Consider the following 16,701-nt stretch of genomic DNA (forward strand, 5'->3'; position numbering starts at 1 on the left):
TCTAGAGGAGTAGCTTTCATTCTTAAGAATGGAAGATCTCCATTCTTATGATGGAGATCCACAGTAAGAAATACATTTTACATTATGACTTGTTACACTTGTATAGTGCTCTTACACATACATATCTAAAACAGAAGTTTCATGAAACAGTTCTTCCTTTTTATGCAGGGTGCTCTGATATTTTCTATTTGTTTGTTTTTTTTTAAAGCTATGTTGCTGCAAACCACTAAATTGATTTCACAAGCTATTAATGAGTCTCAGTCTGAAGTTTGATTACTGCAGTTTGATGAATAGAAGCTGGTTGATTACTGCTTTGGGGGGAGATTTTCAAACACATGGTTTGTTGCCAAGGGGCTTGCTAGGAGAGCATGAATATGGTGTCTGCCTTTTGAGATTCCCAGCTGCCCATTGCTCAGATGGGACAGAGAATATAACTACATATTCCTCCCAAATACACCAAAACTTTCAAAATTTCAAAGGCAGTGCTAACTTCATAAGATTCTATAGGTCTGGAAAGGACAATGCTTCTTATTCTCAAAATGATCAGAGCTGTTTAGATTTAGGAATAAGTGGGAAATAACTAGCTAAGGAAATTTATCCAAGGCTAATGCCAAAACATACACAGAAAACCTGAAAACTTTCAGTAAGAAGTTTAGAAAGTATCTTTCTTCATTTGATTATTTGGAATTGAGGAAACTGGGTATACTTAGTAGTATTACTTGACTGGAAGTAAACTATGAACAATGCTTGCGGAGAGGACTTTTATGATCCCTAACCTCACAAGTGATCTTTTTGTCAAAATATGGAACTGTTTCTTATCCTTTACAGAAGACAGTTCAGAGCTTAGAAACACAAGAGGGGTCTATCCATTCATCTCAGTTTGCAGTTATTTGAAGATTAGAGAAAAAGGGATATTGCTTCAGAAATTTGAAATTAGAACTTTTAATCTGAGGAAGTTTTATTCTGTGGCACTGTATGGTCTGATTTCTACCCAAATTGGATCCAAAACTTGGCATTTTGGTAGTGGAGGTTTTTGTTTTCTACCCCAATGGGAGCATAACTATTATAGTAGAGTGATTTTTACTTTGATTTTTCTAATAACCACCTTCCTTTGATAAATCCACATGAGCCAATGACAATGATCTGAACTTACAGAAAATATGTTCCAGATTTAAAGTTTCTGGAGGGTGTAGGGTTTCATTACATTTCCTGATGGAAATGTATTTCCATGCATTTCCTGATGGAAATTACATTACAATTCCTAATGAAATTATTGTGGCAAAGGGATGATAGTAAATTACTGTATTTTAGACAATAATTTTCTAAGATGGACATGGCTTAATTACCAACTAAGAATACCAGTGTTGTTCTCATGCCAATATTTGTTCTCCATCTAGACACTGGAATAGTGAGAATAACAAAATGAGCTAGGACAACTCCCAAGTCAATGGCTTCTCATATTTTGTTTTGCTTTCTTCTTTTTCCCCAGTTAGAAGAAACTAGTATATTTGGGAAGAATTTTCTTGGTTATGAGAAACAGAGACCATCCTTTTCAGAGGATATGTTAACATGAGAAAGAACTAAGATTTTTCTCTACATGGAATGAACATTTTCTTTCAGAGAAATTATCCTCCCAGGAGGGGATTTTTTGCTGGAATATTCTGGTTTCTGACAATCCTGCCCATGCTCAGACAGCTCTGCCTTTCAAAACCTGACTGATGGCTGTAGGACTTGGCACTTATCACTGCTTCCTCAGGGGCATTGCCTGGGCCTGGAGTTCATCCTTGTGCTGACTAATGTCCAATGCAGGAAAGCCATGTGTAAGCCCCAAGTTTTTTCTAGGATCAAGATAGTAGCAACCATAAACTCCTGTGCTTTAGTGTCTTTCTCTGCTTCTCATGAAAAGAGCTCTGATTTCTACTGACATGGGTTTTGATTTCTGCAGAGGACCTTCCTGCATTTTGCCTCTGCTCTTGAGAAGAAGCCACTGTCAAAAGCAGTTCATCTTTTTATGCAAGTTTCTTTTCAAAGGAACTCCTTTCTGTGGCAGTAATCAGGGGGCCTTGTTCACAAAGGTTTCTGCTGACCCCTGGCCTGAGCAGAGTGACTCTTCCCTTGTGAGCTCCCTGATTCTGCATCCTCCTTGATGCTCTCTTCTTTGGGGTCTCTAGTATCCTTGCTGTTATCAGTTGGGGATGCATCTTTGTCTGGCTCTTTTTTTTTTTTTTTGGCCTGAAGCTTAGGGCCCCCAAGGTGTTTCCCTTTGGCCTCCATAAGGACACACAGCACCTGGAAAGCTGCCCTGGCCCCAGTGGAAACATTCAGGAGATGGAACTAGGAGACCTTAGAAGCCAACCGGAGTCAAGGAGCACTGCATGGGGACACACCTATGGTTGGCACTGGAGCCCTATCTCAAATTTGAGCTTTGACTCACCAGCAAGCTTCTCTTCGAGGCATTGTTAGCTTGGATTTGGGGCAACTAATATTCTTAAAAAAATTTTTTTTTCATGTTTACTCATTTTTGAGAGACAGAGAGAGACAGAGCATGAGCGGGGAAGGGGCAGAGAGAGGGAGACACAGAATCCAAAGCAGGCTCCAGGCTCCGAGCTGTCAGCACAGAGCCTGACGCAGGGCTCGAACTCACGAACTGCGAGATCATGACCTGAGCCGAAGTCGGATGCTCAACCAACTGAGCCACCCAGGCACCCACAACCAATATTCTTGATTGCAGGAGGGACTCCTTTATCACTGGAACCCCTAGACTAGTTTTGGGGATTTTTCTCACCATAGTGGCTCTTATGATGTCTCCGAGTTGTGGTTTAGGAGGTAAGACTCCTTGGTATTGACTATCCACCTGGAATCTCTGGCCCTTGAAGTAATTTCTGAATTCATCTCCCAAATCCTTTCTCTAAAGTGGAACTAAACTTAGAGAAATGCTCCCCTTCTTTCGTGGGTTATTTTCTCTAGTCTCTTGCTCCTCTGTTCTCTGGCTGTGGGGTGTTGCTGTTTTATGTCTGGGATCTCTTGAGACACTTCCCCTCTCATCCTGGGCTCATTTCCTGACATTGCTCAATTTGTAGTCAGCTCTGGGCTGCTGTTAGCCCTCAACAAAGACCCGCTTTTCCAGGTTATTTTCTATAATGCTGGATGAGACAGGCTGAAAAGTCTGTTTTTCTCCTCTTGAGGGTAGCGGGAAGAACTCCTCAGACCCATGACCGATGTTTGAGGGACCTTTCTCAGAATTCTCTGGCGGAAACTGAATTTTATGTGGTCACGTTGTCTCCTACCAGCATGAGAGTTTCCCCAGGAGTTTAGCAATCTCACCATGGTGTCACCTGCTAAATTGTGGGTGACTGCAGGAAAAAAAAAAGGCAGACTTGGGCAGATTTTGTAATTGGGCTTCTCTCACCATTAACAGTTTTATGAATTCAAGGATCTTGAGTAGTAAGCCCTATCTCTACCAGACCCAAAACCGAATGTGATTTTTAGTACATGTTGAGAGTCAAATTGGGGAAGGAGAGCTCTGGAGAGGTATTCAGGTGATGTTCACCTCAGATAGTTTTAGGTTGGTATAACTCTTTCTCCAAAGAATAGGGAGTGAATTTTCTAGAAAGATTTTATCTGAAGTTTACAACCTTACAACTCCTTCTGGGCAGCTTCTTTCGTCAGGTTCAGTTAATTAATTAGAATATAAAAATGACCTTTCTGCAGTATGAAGAGATCTTGTGGCCAAAATAGGAAATAAAGAGACGCCTGGGTGGCTCAGTCGGTTAAGTTTCAGACTTTGGCTCAGGTCATGATCTCACAGTTTGTGAGTTCGAGCCCCACGTTGGGCTCTGTGCTGACAGCTCAGAGCCTGGAGCCTGCTTCAGATTCTCTGTCTCCCTCTCTCTCTGCCCCTCCTCCACTCGTGCTCTGTGTCTGTCTGTCTCAAAAATAAATACACATTAAAATAATAGGAAATTAATTACAAGTACAAAATCATCACTCACTTTATTCCCAGTTCAGCTTGTTAGTCCTTAATTTTAAGTATCTCTAGCCTTCCTTGCTAATCAGCCTGGATCCTTCTCTGGTACTAGATAGAGTTCAGTCTTTCAGTTCTCTTACTTAATTGAAGAGGGAATCAAGCTCTTTACTGAGAAATAGGCCTAATCCTTGGTCCTAAGTAAAAACTGCTCTTTTCACAATCATCTGAAACCTGACTTGATAATGTCTTGGGACTCTATCTCAGTAAGAGCAATCTTTCTGCACTTGTCTTTCTTTCCTGGCACACATACCCAGACCTTTGTCCAAGGGAGGCTTTTCTCTTCTTTCGTACTCAGTGTCTTCTTGTCTTCAAATTCTTCTTGTTTTCTGAATTCTCCCAGTTTCTCTAAAATAGCCTTCTCTTTGCTCTTCAAACCTGCATTCCCCAGAGGAATAACAGAGCTTTGCTTCTTTGCACATTCTACAGAAGCATACGGTGGTCATGTTACATGGTATATGCGTTAGCATCTCTAAAACCCAACTCACTTTCATAGCCCAGGTTCCAAATCAAGCTACACACAAAAAAATATTAAGGTGTTTGTGGGGCACGAGTCGATGGCTGTGTTTAAACCACAGGTAGCTCTCATGCGTTGGTCTGAAGAGGGAAATAAAGAATTAGAAGTCTCAGGTTTTAAAGACCATAAAAACAGTATATAAGATGATTTACTAAATAAAAAGGGGACAACAAGAATTGTATGCTTTCAGCACATGTTGGGAGTTAAACTTTCTGTATCTCCTTGTTTTGCTAGCCTGCTGTCAGCTCATGAAGTTGACAGAACATTTTTCCCCCCAGACTCCTACGCAGAACAGGAGGGAAGTAATCAGCTAACTTGTTAATAGCAGAAGCCTAACCCAAAATGGAAAATAATAGATTATTTGGTTTGCCTAAATTAAAACAAATCTCTCTATGGATTATATATCAATTTTGAGCCACTTAATTAGCAACTAGAGACATAAATCCAAAAATTTTCTTTTTTATTTTGAGATTACAGATCTAGAAGTTCTGAGTTAGTGCTGCTATTTTATCCTTTTTTTTTTTTTTTTTTTTTAATGAGATTTCAGTGAAGGTTGAACATCTACCACTGGCTTCTTTGCTTTTTCACGTATTTATGAGCTTACTTGTTACTTGCTTATTAATTTGTTCTTCTGTGGATGATTGCTTTTCAAAATCCACCATGGTACCCTAGTTACCTATGTAGGCATTCAATAAATACGGGTAGTGCCCCTTTTTGTAAATTGAATAGTCTGTATATGAATGGCTGCTTTTATATCTCACTGGTGATTCACCACTTTCCTTTTGTTGGTTTTGCTATAGAGAACTAGTTCAGGACTGATATGATTGCACCATTCTGATTCTAAAGCAGTGACTTAAGTGTTCTCTGTAGATGCAAATACTTTAGACCAGTGTATTTCAAACCTCAATGTTTATCAGAATCACCTGGAGGGCTTGTTAAAAACACATTTCTGGGCCCTACCCCCAGATTTTCTGATTTGTTAGATCCAGGGCAGAGCCTAAGAATTTGCATTTCTAACAAGTTCCCAGGTAATGCTGTTTCTGTTGACCTGGGGACCACACTTTTAAGAAATCACTGCTTGGGGCAGGCAGGGTGTGCCTGGCTGGCTCAGTCAGTAGAGTGTGTGACTCTTGATCTCAGGGTTGTGAGTTTAAGCCCCATGCTGGGTTGTTTTTGTTTTGTTTTGTTTGTGAGCTGGGGAGAGGGGACAGAGAGAGAGAGAGAGAGAGAGAGAGAGAATGAGAGAAAGAGAGAATATCTTAAGCAGGCTCCAGGCTCAGCATGGAGCCCAACACAAGGCTCAGTCCCATGACCCTAGGATCATGACCTGAGCTGAAACCAAAAGTCATATGTTCAACCAACTGAGCCCTCCAGGCATCCCCAAAAATAAAATCTTTAAAAAAAAAAAAAACCAAAAAGAATCACTGCTTAGGGATTTTTCTCCTATTTCAGAAACATGGCCTCGTAGGACAGATGGTTATATCAAAAAAAGAGAAGGAAAAAAAAGCCCAAACCTCAAGAAGATGACAGAGTTTGGTGGGCTTTAAAATATATATATTCAAATGATCTCTGTGTGAAGATGTGAATTTGCTATTACAAGTAATGTGGCGTTTGTATACGATCTGAGATAGTATCCTAAGTGAACATTCAAATAATTAAAAAGTGGAATCTCCAAATCTACAAAATATTCATATATCAAGTTATCATGTTGTAGACCTTAAACTAATAATACATGTTATATATCAATTTTATCTCAATAAAATGGGGGGGGGACTTCTTATCACTGTTATTTGTGATAAAAGACTTGGGGAGAGGAGGTATAATGAAAGAGTAGGAATGTTGGTATCTAGGAGACATCAGTTAAAATCCTTGTTCTGCCACTTACATTTAATGAATGATTTAGGAGTGTGTAACTTTACTAGGTTGTTTAGTATTAAATAAGATAACAAATATGAAATGCTCTGCTTATCGTTGTCCATCGGTTATTTTCATAGAAGCTGGCCTCCTCTGTTGCTTTTGTATACTCAGGAATCTTTTCAAACTCTGTGTGATAAGTTTTATCCAAAGTCATTACTTATAATTGGATCCCAACATTTGCAGCCCTGTGGATGCTATAGAAATGCAGACACAGAAGATAAGGACCCTGTTCTCGAACTACGTAAAATCTGCTTAGAGAGTTAGGATCCTTTCCATTGAAACTACCAAACTACTGCGGTGTCTGGGTGCCTCAGTCAGTGAACATCCAACTCTTGGTTTTGGCTCAGGTCATATTCTCATGGTTTGTGAGTTTGAGGCCTGCATGGGGCTCCATGCTGACAGTGTGGAACCTGCTTTGGATTCTGTCTCTCTCTGCCCCTCCCCTGCTTGTGCTCTCTGTCTCTCAAATAAATAAACTTAAACAAACAAACAAAAAGTACCAAACTACTATATGAAAAATGGGATAAACTGTAACCTTTTAAACATAAAAAGGTCGGAGGTAAGGCAGTGGCTCAATGCAGTTATCAAGGTTCTGGATTCTTTTCATCTTTTGTGCTCTGTCATCCTTAGCATGTTGCCTTCTGTTCTTGAGCCTCCCCTTTCCAGGTCACAAAATGACTTGTCACAGCTGTAGACCTCATATCTTTGCACCACTGCATCCAAAGGCAGAAAAAGGGCAGGGTTTTTATTGTTGTTTTTCTCAGTTCTCCTTTATCAGGGTGGAAAATCTTTCCCTCAAGCAGACTTGCCTTAGCTTTTGTTGACCGGGATTAGGATACTGTGCGCTAGCCTGCAGGAAGGCTAAAATGACAGATGGTAGGACTAATAGATGACAGAGTTGAGAGATGACTGTTGGTAGACAACAGGGAGAGTCTACTAAGGGGAGCTAAGACTGTGATCTGTAAAGATGACAGTTCTAGGCACTTTCTCATTAGGCAAAATTGTATGCTCTAGGGTAGAGGTTGGCAACCTTTTCATGTTGAAAGCCTGATAGTAAATATTTTAGGTTTTGCTGGCCACAAATGGTCTCTTGCATCCTCTTCCTTGCTGCTTCTGCTGCTGCTGCTGCTGCTTCTTCTTCTTCTTCTTCTTCTTCTTCTTCTTCTTCTTTAAAAAACAAAAAAACACAACCCTTTAAAAATGTGAAAAACATTCTTAGTTTGCTGGCCATATGAAAATAGGCTATAGTTTGCCAACCCTGCCAAAGTTATGAAGGCTCAGAGGAGAGGGAGATGACTGAGGCTGAAGTCATCATTTTGAAACTCCCTGAAATTCTGAGATTTGAGTGGTCTTTGAAGGATGGGTAAGATTTACATTGAGAGATTCTGTAACTTCTGAAGGGAGCAGTGGGTGGGGAAACATGCCTATTATGCTTACCAGAAAATAGCTACATGTTACCTGCAAAGAGTGAAAAGCAGCAATACCTCTGCAGGTGAAATGGGCTAAATTGCACATGAAAGTTAGGGAGTGCTGAATACCTGGACTGCCTCAGCCACTGACAAGCCAACCTTCTAAGTATCTCTAAGAAATAAAGATGCTCTTTTGGCTTAAAGCCTCCATGTTGACTTGGAGCCCAAGGAAGGCAGTGTCTCATGTAACAGTTGGCTCTTCAGTAGGAGCTGTTGCTACTATGACTAATTAAAGGACAAACATCTTGTGTTTGGAGAAGATTCTTGGTGTCTTAACCATAGCTATACACAAAGATCATAACTCATCTTCAATTTGTACTGTTGTTGTTGACAACAAGGAAGAATTGCATCAACTAATGCTAAGTCACTCATTCACTGAACATTTATTGAATGCTGAGTGTATGCCAGGCCCTAAAGATATAAGTTGAAAACTTATAGTCTAGAGGGAGGGAAACAATATATAGAGAGATACTTATAGTAGAATGAAATAAGGATTAGAAAATATATGTACAAGGAACTGTGAATGCCTAGAAGAAGGAACCATCAGTTAGTTAATCCTGATTTAAACTCTAGGTGACTCAGTCTAATTATTGCTGTCCTTCAGTGGACATAGATTATATCCTTTTTTTTCTTTTTTTTTTTTAATTTTTATTTAAATTTAATTAGTTAACATATAATGTAACATTGGTTTCAGGAGCAGAATTTAGTGATTCATCACATGTAACACCCAGTGCTCATCATAACAAGTGCCCTCCTTAATACCCATCACCCATCTAGCCCATCCCCCACCCAATCCTTCCATCAACCCTCAGTTTGTTCTCTATGGTTAAGAGTTTCTTATGGTTTGTTTCCCTCTCTCTTTTTTTCCCCCTTCCCATATGTTCATCTGTTTTGTTTCTTAAATTTCACATATGAGTGAAATCATATGGTATTTGTCTTTCTGTGACTGACTTATTTTGCTTAAAATAATACATTCTAGTTTCATCTACATGGTTACAAATGGCAAGATTTCATTCTTTTTGGTGGCTGAGTAATATTCCATCGTGTATATATACCACATCTTCTTTTTTTTTTCCCAAGTCTAGAAAGGCTTTTATTTATTTATTTTTTATTTTATTTTTCATTTTTTTAAAATTTACATCTAAATTAGCCTATAGTGCAACAATGATTTCAGGAGTAGATTCCTTAGTGCCCCTTACCCATTTAGCCCATCCCCCCTCCCACAACCCCTCCAGTAACCCTCAGTTTGTTCTCCATATTTATGAGTCTCTTCTGTTTTGTCCCCCTCCCTGTTTTTATATTATTTTTGTGTCCCTTCCCTTATGTTCATCTGTTTTGTCTCTTAAAGTCCTCATATGAATGAAGTTATATGATATTTGTCTTTCTCTAACTAATTTCACTTAGCATAATACCTTCCAGTTCCATCCACATAGTTGCAAATGGCAAGATTTCATTCTTTTTGATTGCTGAGTAATAACTCCATTGTGTATATATACCACATCTTCTTTATCCATTCATTCATCGATGGACATTTGTGCTCTTTCCATAGTTTGGCTATTATTGATAATGCTGCTATAAACATCAGGGTGCGTGTACCCCTTCAAGTCTGTATTTTTGTATCCTTTAGGTAAATGCTTAGTAGTATAATTGCTGGATCATAGGTTAGTTCTATTTTTAACTTTTTGAGGAACCTCCATACTGTTTTCCACAATGGCTGCACCATCCTTAATACTAGCCAGTTTTCTTACAGATCTGTACCATTGATTACAAACAGGCCTATGTGAAATACTATGGTTGAATCAAATCCAAATCATCATCCAGAAAAAGCAATTTCAAACATTCTACTGCTGCTGTTAGGTGTTTAGGATCCTCTTTATATACAAAGTATATGTCTGTAGTGTTATTTACTTAATTTTGTGGTTCCTGCTATACTAGGTATGAATACTGGGTTCTATAAAACAATTATTTTCCCCAGTAAAACTTGCAGAAAAGAAGATTCTGTGGTAGGGAGAACATGTCCTCCTCCCACCCAAAGAGTCTCCTCATCTTAATCCCCTGTGAACCTGCAAATATATCATGTTACATGGTTGGGGCAGGGGGCGGATTAAGGTTGCAGATGGAATTGTTTGCTAATTAGATGACTTTAAAATAGGCAGAGTATCCTGGATTATTGGAATAAGGGGAAATATAATTATAAGGGCCTTTGAAAGTGAAAGATGGAGACAGAGAAGAGGTTGTATTGATAAAATATAAGAAAAACTCACCCTACCTTTGCTGACTTTAAAGATGCAGGAAGGGAGCCACAAGCCAAGGAGTGTAGGTGGCCTCTAGTTACTGGAAAAGGCAGGGAAACGGATTCTGCCTGTATTAGTTTGTTAGGGCTGCCAAAACAAGTACCATAGACTAGTGGCTTAAACAACATTAATTTTCTCACAGTTCTGGAAGCTAGAAGTCAGAATTCAAGGTGTTGCTAGGGTTGATTTTTTTCCCCCTAATATCTCTCTCCTTGGCTGGTAGGTGTCTGTCTTGTCTCTGTCTTCACATTGTCTTTCCTCTCAGTGTCTGTGTCCTGATCTCCTCCTCTTACAAGGCCGCCAGTCATATTGTATTAGGACCCACCCTAATAAACCTTATTTTAATTTAATTACCTCTCTAAAGACCATATCTCCAGATAGAGTCACATTATGAGGTCCTAGGGATTAGGAGTTCAACATATAAATGGGGACGGGGTGGAGAGAACACAATTCAGCCTGTAATACTCCCCTAGAGCCTCCAGAAGGAACATGGGTCTGCCACCACTTTGATTTTAGGACTACTGACCTCTAGAGCTATAAAGATAATAAATTTTGTGTTGTTTAAACTGTTAAGTTTGTGGTATTTTGTTACAGCAAATTAGAAAAATGAATACAGTTACAAGTAATCTGAGTCCATTAATAGGAGAGTGATTAAATGTATTTTGGAATATCTACACAATGAAATAGCAGTGATAAAAAAATACTGAAATAAATATCCACTGACCAATAAATAGATTAAAAAATGTGATATATATACAATGGAATATTATTCAGCCTTAAAAGGAAAGGAATTCTGACACATGCTAAGTGAAATAAGCCAGTCACAAAAAGAGAAATACTGTATAATATCACTTACCTGTGGTATTCAGAGAAATCAAACTCATAAAAATAAAAAAACAGAATAGTGGTTGCCAGGGGCTATGGGAAGGGGAAATTCGTTTTTTAATGGATATAGAATTTTCGTTTTGCAGGATGAAAAAGTTCTAGAGATTGGTTGAACAACAATGTGAATATACCTAATACTAATGAACTCTTTACTTGAAAATGGTCAAGATGGTAAATTTTATGTTATATTATTTTACCACAATTCGAAGTTTTAAAAATAGTGAAACCAAAGACAAGTTTAAAAGGCAATGACAGAAAAATAGGTGTAGTGTGCTTTCATTGTGTATTTTTAGAGAAAGTATACACACACACACACACACACACACACACACACACACACAATATCTCTGAAAAAATCCCAAGAAACTCACATAGTGATTACTTATGAGAATGGGATTGTAGAGAATTAGGAAGTGGGAGGACAGGGATGGGAGGAAAACTTACATACTCCTTGACAGCTTCTGAATTTTATTGGCCACATGCATATATTACATATTGAAGTCATGATTTTTTACCGTAATTTACAATAATTTTGAGCTCATAGACACAGAGAACCAGAGACACAGAGAACGGATTGGTGACTGCCAGAGGTTGGGGAAAGACTGGGCAAAATGGATAAAGGCAGTCAAAAGGCACAAACTTCTAGTTATAAAATAAGTAATGGAAATATAATGAAAGAAAGAGAGAAAGAGAGAGAGGAAGGAAGGAAGGGAGAAGGAAATGGAAGGAGGAAGGGAGAGAGGAAGTCATAAGGTTTTTAAATCTGTAACTTGGGGTTAGGGACTGCAGAGAGGGTTTTCTCACTTGGGTCATGTTTAGACTGTGAAATCGCTTTGTCAATCCAGCTATGTCTAAGTGTCAGGATAAATAAGACCTTCTTGCTTTGGCCTTTAAAGAGTTAAAAACTTAGTTTCAAAGTGGTCATTAGGCTTTAAGGTACACATATATGTTATGGTTTGGTATCTAATAGTATATTTTTAAAATCTCTAGTTTCTTTAAGAATAAGTGCAGTGTGTTCACTTAGAACCTCCGAAAAAAGTTGGGGGAGAAAATATAAATGAAAATAGAAAAGACAAAAGAAATATAATAGCCAATATTTTCTGCTTCTTAAAAATCACATAACCTGTATACAACAAGAATAGAATAAAAGACACTTAACAGTAGAAACAGGTTTTGACTCTTGTGGGATTATTTCTTAAGACTTCTGCTTACAAATTGGTAGGTAACTGGACAAGTTAGATTTTAACATTCTTCAAAACATCCTTCTTAGTACATGAGTCCTTGCATCATGCATTCCATATAAAGATTGCAACATTTCATTACTATAATTGTTGCTTAGAAGCTATTCTGGATTGAAACTTCTTGTTATATACGGATGTGTTTTCCTTACCAACAATCTTGGCCCTTGTTTTTCTCAAATGCTTAGCCAAAGCATATTTCCATAGAGCCATACACTTCTTTTTGTAGTTTTTCATCTTCATAAAAAACAAAAAACTAATTCTGGAGCCTGTTCAGTTATCTTTCCCTTTTTGTTTAGAATTTTCCTGTAGCTAATATAGCACCCAGAAAATTGCTTAGTACATAGTAGGGGTACAATAAATGGTAATGAATGACTCATTGTGAACTCAAAACTTCAGGGTTATATAGGGTATACAAAGTTGTCTGTATTTAGAAGTGAAACTCCTATATATTTTTAAAGTTTATTTATTTTGAGAGAGAGAGTGAGTGGGGAGGGACAGGAAAAAAAGAGGGGCACGAGGATACCAAGCAGGTTCCGCGCTGTTAGCGCAGAGCCCAACGCAGGGCTCAAACCCACAAACCACAAAATCATGACCTGAATCGAAACCAAGAGTTGGTCATTCAACCTACTGAGCCACCCAGGCACCCCAACACCTATAATTTTATAGAAGCAAAATTCCCCTATATGGTAAAAGTTTCTTTGAAAGGGAATTTAATGCAAATTTATAAGCCTTTTACATCTAATAGGGAGATTATTACTCTATTATTATTATCATCATTAACAGCAGCAGCAACAGCAGGAGCAATAGTAGTGACATCAGTAACTAAGTCATGCTGCGTGCTTTTCCTGTATTATCTCTCATGCAATATTTCCAGTGCCCCTATTAGATAAATGCTATTTTCGTGCCTATATTTATGGATGAGGAAATTGAGCTCAGAGTGATTAAGTAATGTGTTCACCATCCCATGGCTAGTAGGTGTCAGAACCAGGGTATGAACTCAATTTAGTTTAGTTAAGATTTGGACTTGGCACTTCTAATGCAAAAATATGAATTTGACATTATCCACTTCAAAATTGGCCAAAGGGACATTTAAGAAGGGAAGGAGGAGAAAGAAGGAAAAGAAAAGAGAATTGACATCTGCACTACAAACTGGGCATGATCACTATCCTCATGCTAGAAAAACACTGGAGGATTTTGTTCAATATGAAATTCAGGCAAGGCCAAGTTGGGGAAGAGCCTGCCAACTTGAGAAGTACTATGTATATATAAAAGTCCACCTGGGAGTGGATCAAGGTAGCATCTTTTATTCCCAGTTTACTAATGTTAATTTTATCAAGTACTTTTTAGCATCTATTTAGATAAATCTTATAGTTTTCCTCATTTGACCTAATATGCTAAATTATATTAATAGAATTCCTAAATATTCATTCATTCTTGGAATAAGTCCTTTATAGTTATAAGCAAGACAGTTCACTCTGCAGAACCCAGGAACAACTCAGGAACTGGAATTACCAAGTACCCCAGAAAGCAGAGGAAAGAACTTGAAATATCCTTTGTCTTCCTTTAGGATTAGATTTTAATTTGGAACTAAATATGTTGTTTGCTGGTAAATACTTGTTCCGTGAACCAATTATTTTTAATGCTGCCAACACACTTAAATTGATACCTTGTAACTTAATGAATTAAATTACAATTAATACGTATGCAGTAAAGTCTTAAAATAACTTTAGGAGTGTAAGTCATCACAGAACCACCTTCTTGGAAGATATTTTAAAAGAAATCATGTAAACATGCTGAAATATTTTTAAGAATGAAAATTTTCAAAATCTTAGTGTAATTTGGATTAATTGTACACTGTGGCAGTGACAAGCCACTATTGATATGCTTAATATTACTTATGTTGTCATCTGTTGTGATCCGAGAATTTGAGAGAATTGAAAGCAGTTTTGATCTCTACCTTATTAATTTCTTCAAATATTTTAGTTTTTTTAATTATGCCTTTAGCTTTTCTAATATGACTTTTAGAAGTCTTCAAGTATTTTGTAGTCTGATTTTTTTTTTTTAAAGACAAGTGGAAAGTAAATGTTCTTATTATTCCCCCCTCCAAAATTCAAGGGAGTGAGGAATAAAGAGATTTTGCATTTGTAGGATTTAAAAAGTGATTTTAAATGTTTGGTTGTTTCTGTTTATTTTCTAAAAGAGGAAGAGGGAGGGAAAATGGAAGATGAGACTTGGTTGTAAGAGGGAAAACTAAAGTAGGCAAAAGATCAGGGTAGGAAAAAAGAAGATAAACCAGGAAAAGGCACTTACCAGAAATAATAGCTCTGAGCTTTACTTTTTTTTTTTTCAGTTGTTTATTTGTACTCCAAAACTCAATCTCTACAGGTATTAAGTAGGTTTAAATGTAGTTTCAGCTTTGAAAAGTCAAAGTAAGAGTCAACTAGGATAGCCACAGAGTAGTTAATATAAGATTAAGTTTCAGCCACTGGTAGCAAGGTGGGTTTGTTTTTTTTTTTTTTGTCATTTGAGAGCTTTATTGAGATATAACTGATATACAAAAGGCAGACATTGTTAATGTGTACAATTTGATGAGTTTGGACACATGCATACACCTGTGAAACCCATCACTATAACCATCTCTAAACCTATCTGTCACCTCCCAAAGTTTCCTCATGCCTCTTTGCATTTTTTTGTTGTTGTTTATTTGTTTTGTGGTAAGAACATTTAAGCATGAGGTATGCCCTCCTACCAAAAATTTAAATACACAATGGAATATTGTTAACAGTAGGCATTCTGTCATATAGCAGACCTCTATAACTTTTTTAGCTCACTAAACCGAAACTTTGTACTCTTTAAAGAAGAACTCTCAATACTCCTTCCCCCTTAGGCCCTGGAAACCACCATTCTGCTTTGTGCTACTGTGAATTTGATTATTTTGGATACCTCAAATAAGTCGAATTGTGTAATATTTGTCTTTCTGTTACTGGCTTATTTCACTTAGGATTTCCTTTTTTTCAGGCTGAATAATATCCATTGTATGTATATATCACTTTTTCTTTAACCATTTGTCTGTTGTTGGACATTTGGATTGATTCCATCATCTTGGCTATTGTGTATAGTGCTGCCATGAACATGGTAGTGCAGACACCTCTTCCAGATCCTGATTTCAGCTCTTTTGGATTTATACCCAGAAGTGGAATTGCTTGATAATACAATAGTGAGAAGTTTTGATGACATAAGCATTTACATCTTTATGTAGGGATAGCTCAGTTTCCAGTAGCTTTTACTCAAACAGCAAACATTTGGGTGGAACTTAATGGGTGAGAGTTGGAGCTTTTTTTCTTCTTCTCTTTTTTGTGGTGTTGTTAGTCATAAGGGAAGAATATTCTTGTGTTACCAGCTAATTATTTCACTCTTTTGTCTCGTTTTCCTTATCTGTCTCCTAGACAGATTTTGAAAAAGAGATTGGACAGTGGAAGAAAGGTTTTAAATTGTTTTCTGGCATCCGTCAGGTGGACTTGGGTAGGGCATATCTTTTGGCTGTTCTTATAAACACTTGTTAGAAGATGGCTGATGAGGCTAGTAGTTAGATACCTCCAGTCATGTCCTATGTTATATTCTGAAGCCTGACTCTAAACAGTCATATTAAATATGTACCTTTGGATATGAGGATAAATGAACACAAACCTACCCTCTGGGAATAGTCCAGAGTACATACTGTAAACAGTTAGTAATACCATCTTTACAGAAAAGGGACACCCCATTGCCCAAATTGGAAACCATAGAAAATGCTTCAGCTAATCAAACATGCCTCAATCAGTTTTCTGGTCACCTAACCAATCAACTTGTTGGCTTTATTCTCTCCAAAATAGCCATCACTAATCAGAATTTCAGCTTCTCACGTATGAGCTAACATGACTCGGTGATGTCTGCTGGCTTTTCCCTCAGGCTTATGGCCCCATTCATCTGGATCTGTGAAATGATCTTGTTTGTATTACAGAGTTCTCATTTGGAAGACAGTGAATCAGCAGTGTTACTTTCCTGTGAATGTGAAGAATCAGATATCTTTAGTGGTTCCAATGTACGTAGGTATATGTTTTTATACAGCCTTTGGTAATTCCAAGTGAAAGCTTTTTGGGTAAACTTGGCTTTCAAATGCAACTGAGATACAGTACCTATTGTTTCATCTGTTTGGCCTCACTCAGCAAAATACATAGTCTGTGAAAGCAAATAAGGGACTTGGAATGAGCATATAAGCATTATATTTATAAATATAAATATGAGTATATTTGTATGCATAATAATCTCCATTCAAGGTGTATTTACCAAAGTAGAAAAATGTAACCTGAAACTT

The 16,701-nt window shown here is 37.7% G+C and overlaps 1 protein-coding gene across 4 annotated transcripts in view; it reads left to right on the top strand.

Moving 5' to 3' along the window:
- Positions 1-16,701, top strand: part of SSH2 (slingshot protein phosphatase 2) — a 257,857-nt gene that overhangs the window by 41,437 nt on the left and 199,719 nt on the right. For 3 of the 4 annotated variants that reach the window (XM_047080686.1, XM_047080685.1, XM_047080688.1), the window contains exon 2: positions 16,348-16,428. The exons of the other annotated variant lie outside the window; for it this stretch is intronic. In XM_047080686.1, the coding sequence (XP_046936642.1) occupies positions 16,348-16,428 (81 nt within the window). The remainder of the gene's footprint in view (positions 1-16,347; positions 16,429-16,701) is intronic. 4 annotated transcript variants of the gene reach the window in all.

The sequence above is a fragment of the Lynx rufus genome, unplaced genomic scaffold (assembly GCF_022079265.1).
Source record: "Lynx rufus isolate CCGP_SWC_20201006 ecotype Redwood Valley unplaced genomic scaffold, mLynRuf1.p SCAF_18, whole genome shotgun sequence".
In the NCBI taxonomy this organism is placed as follows: domain Eukaryota; kingdom Metazoa; phylum Chordata; class Mammalia; order Carnivora; family Felidae; genus Lynx; species Lynx rufus.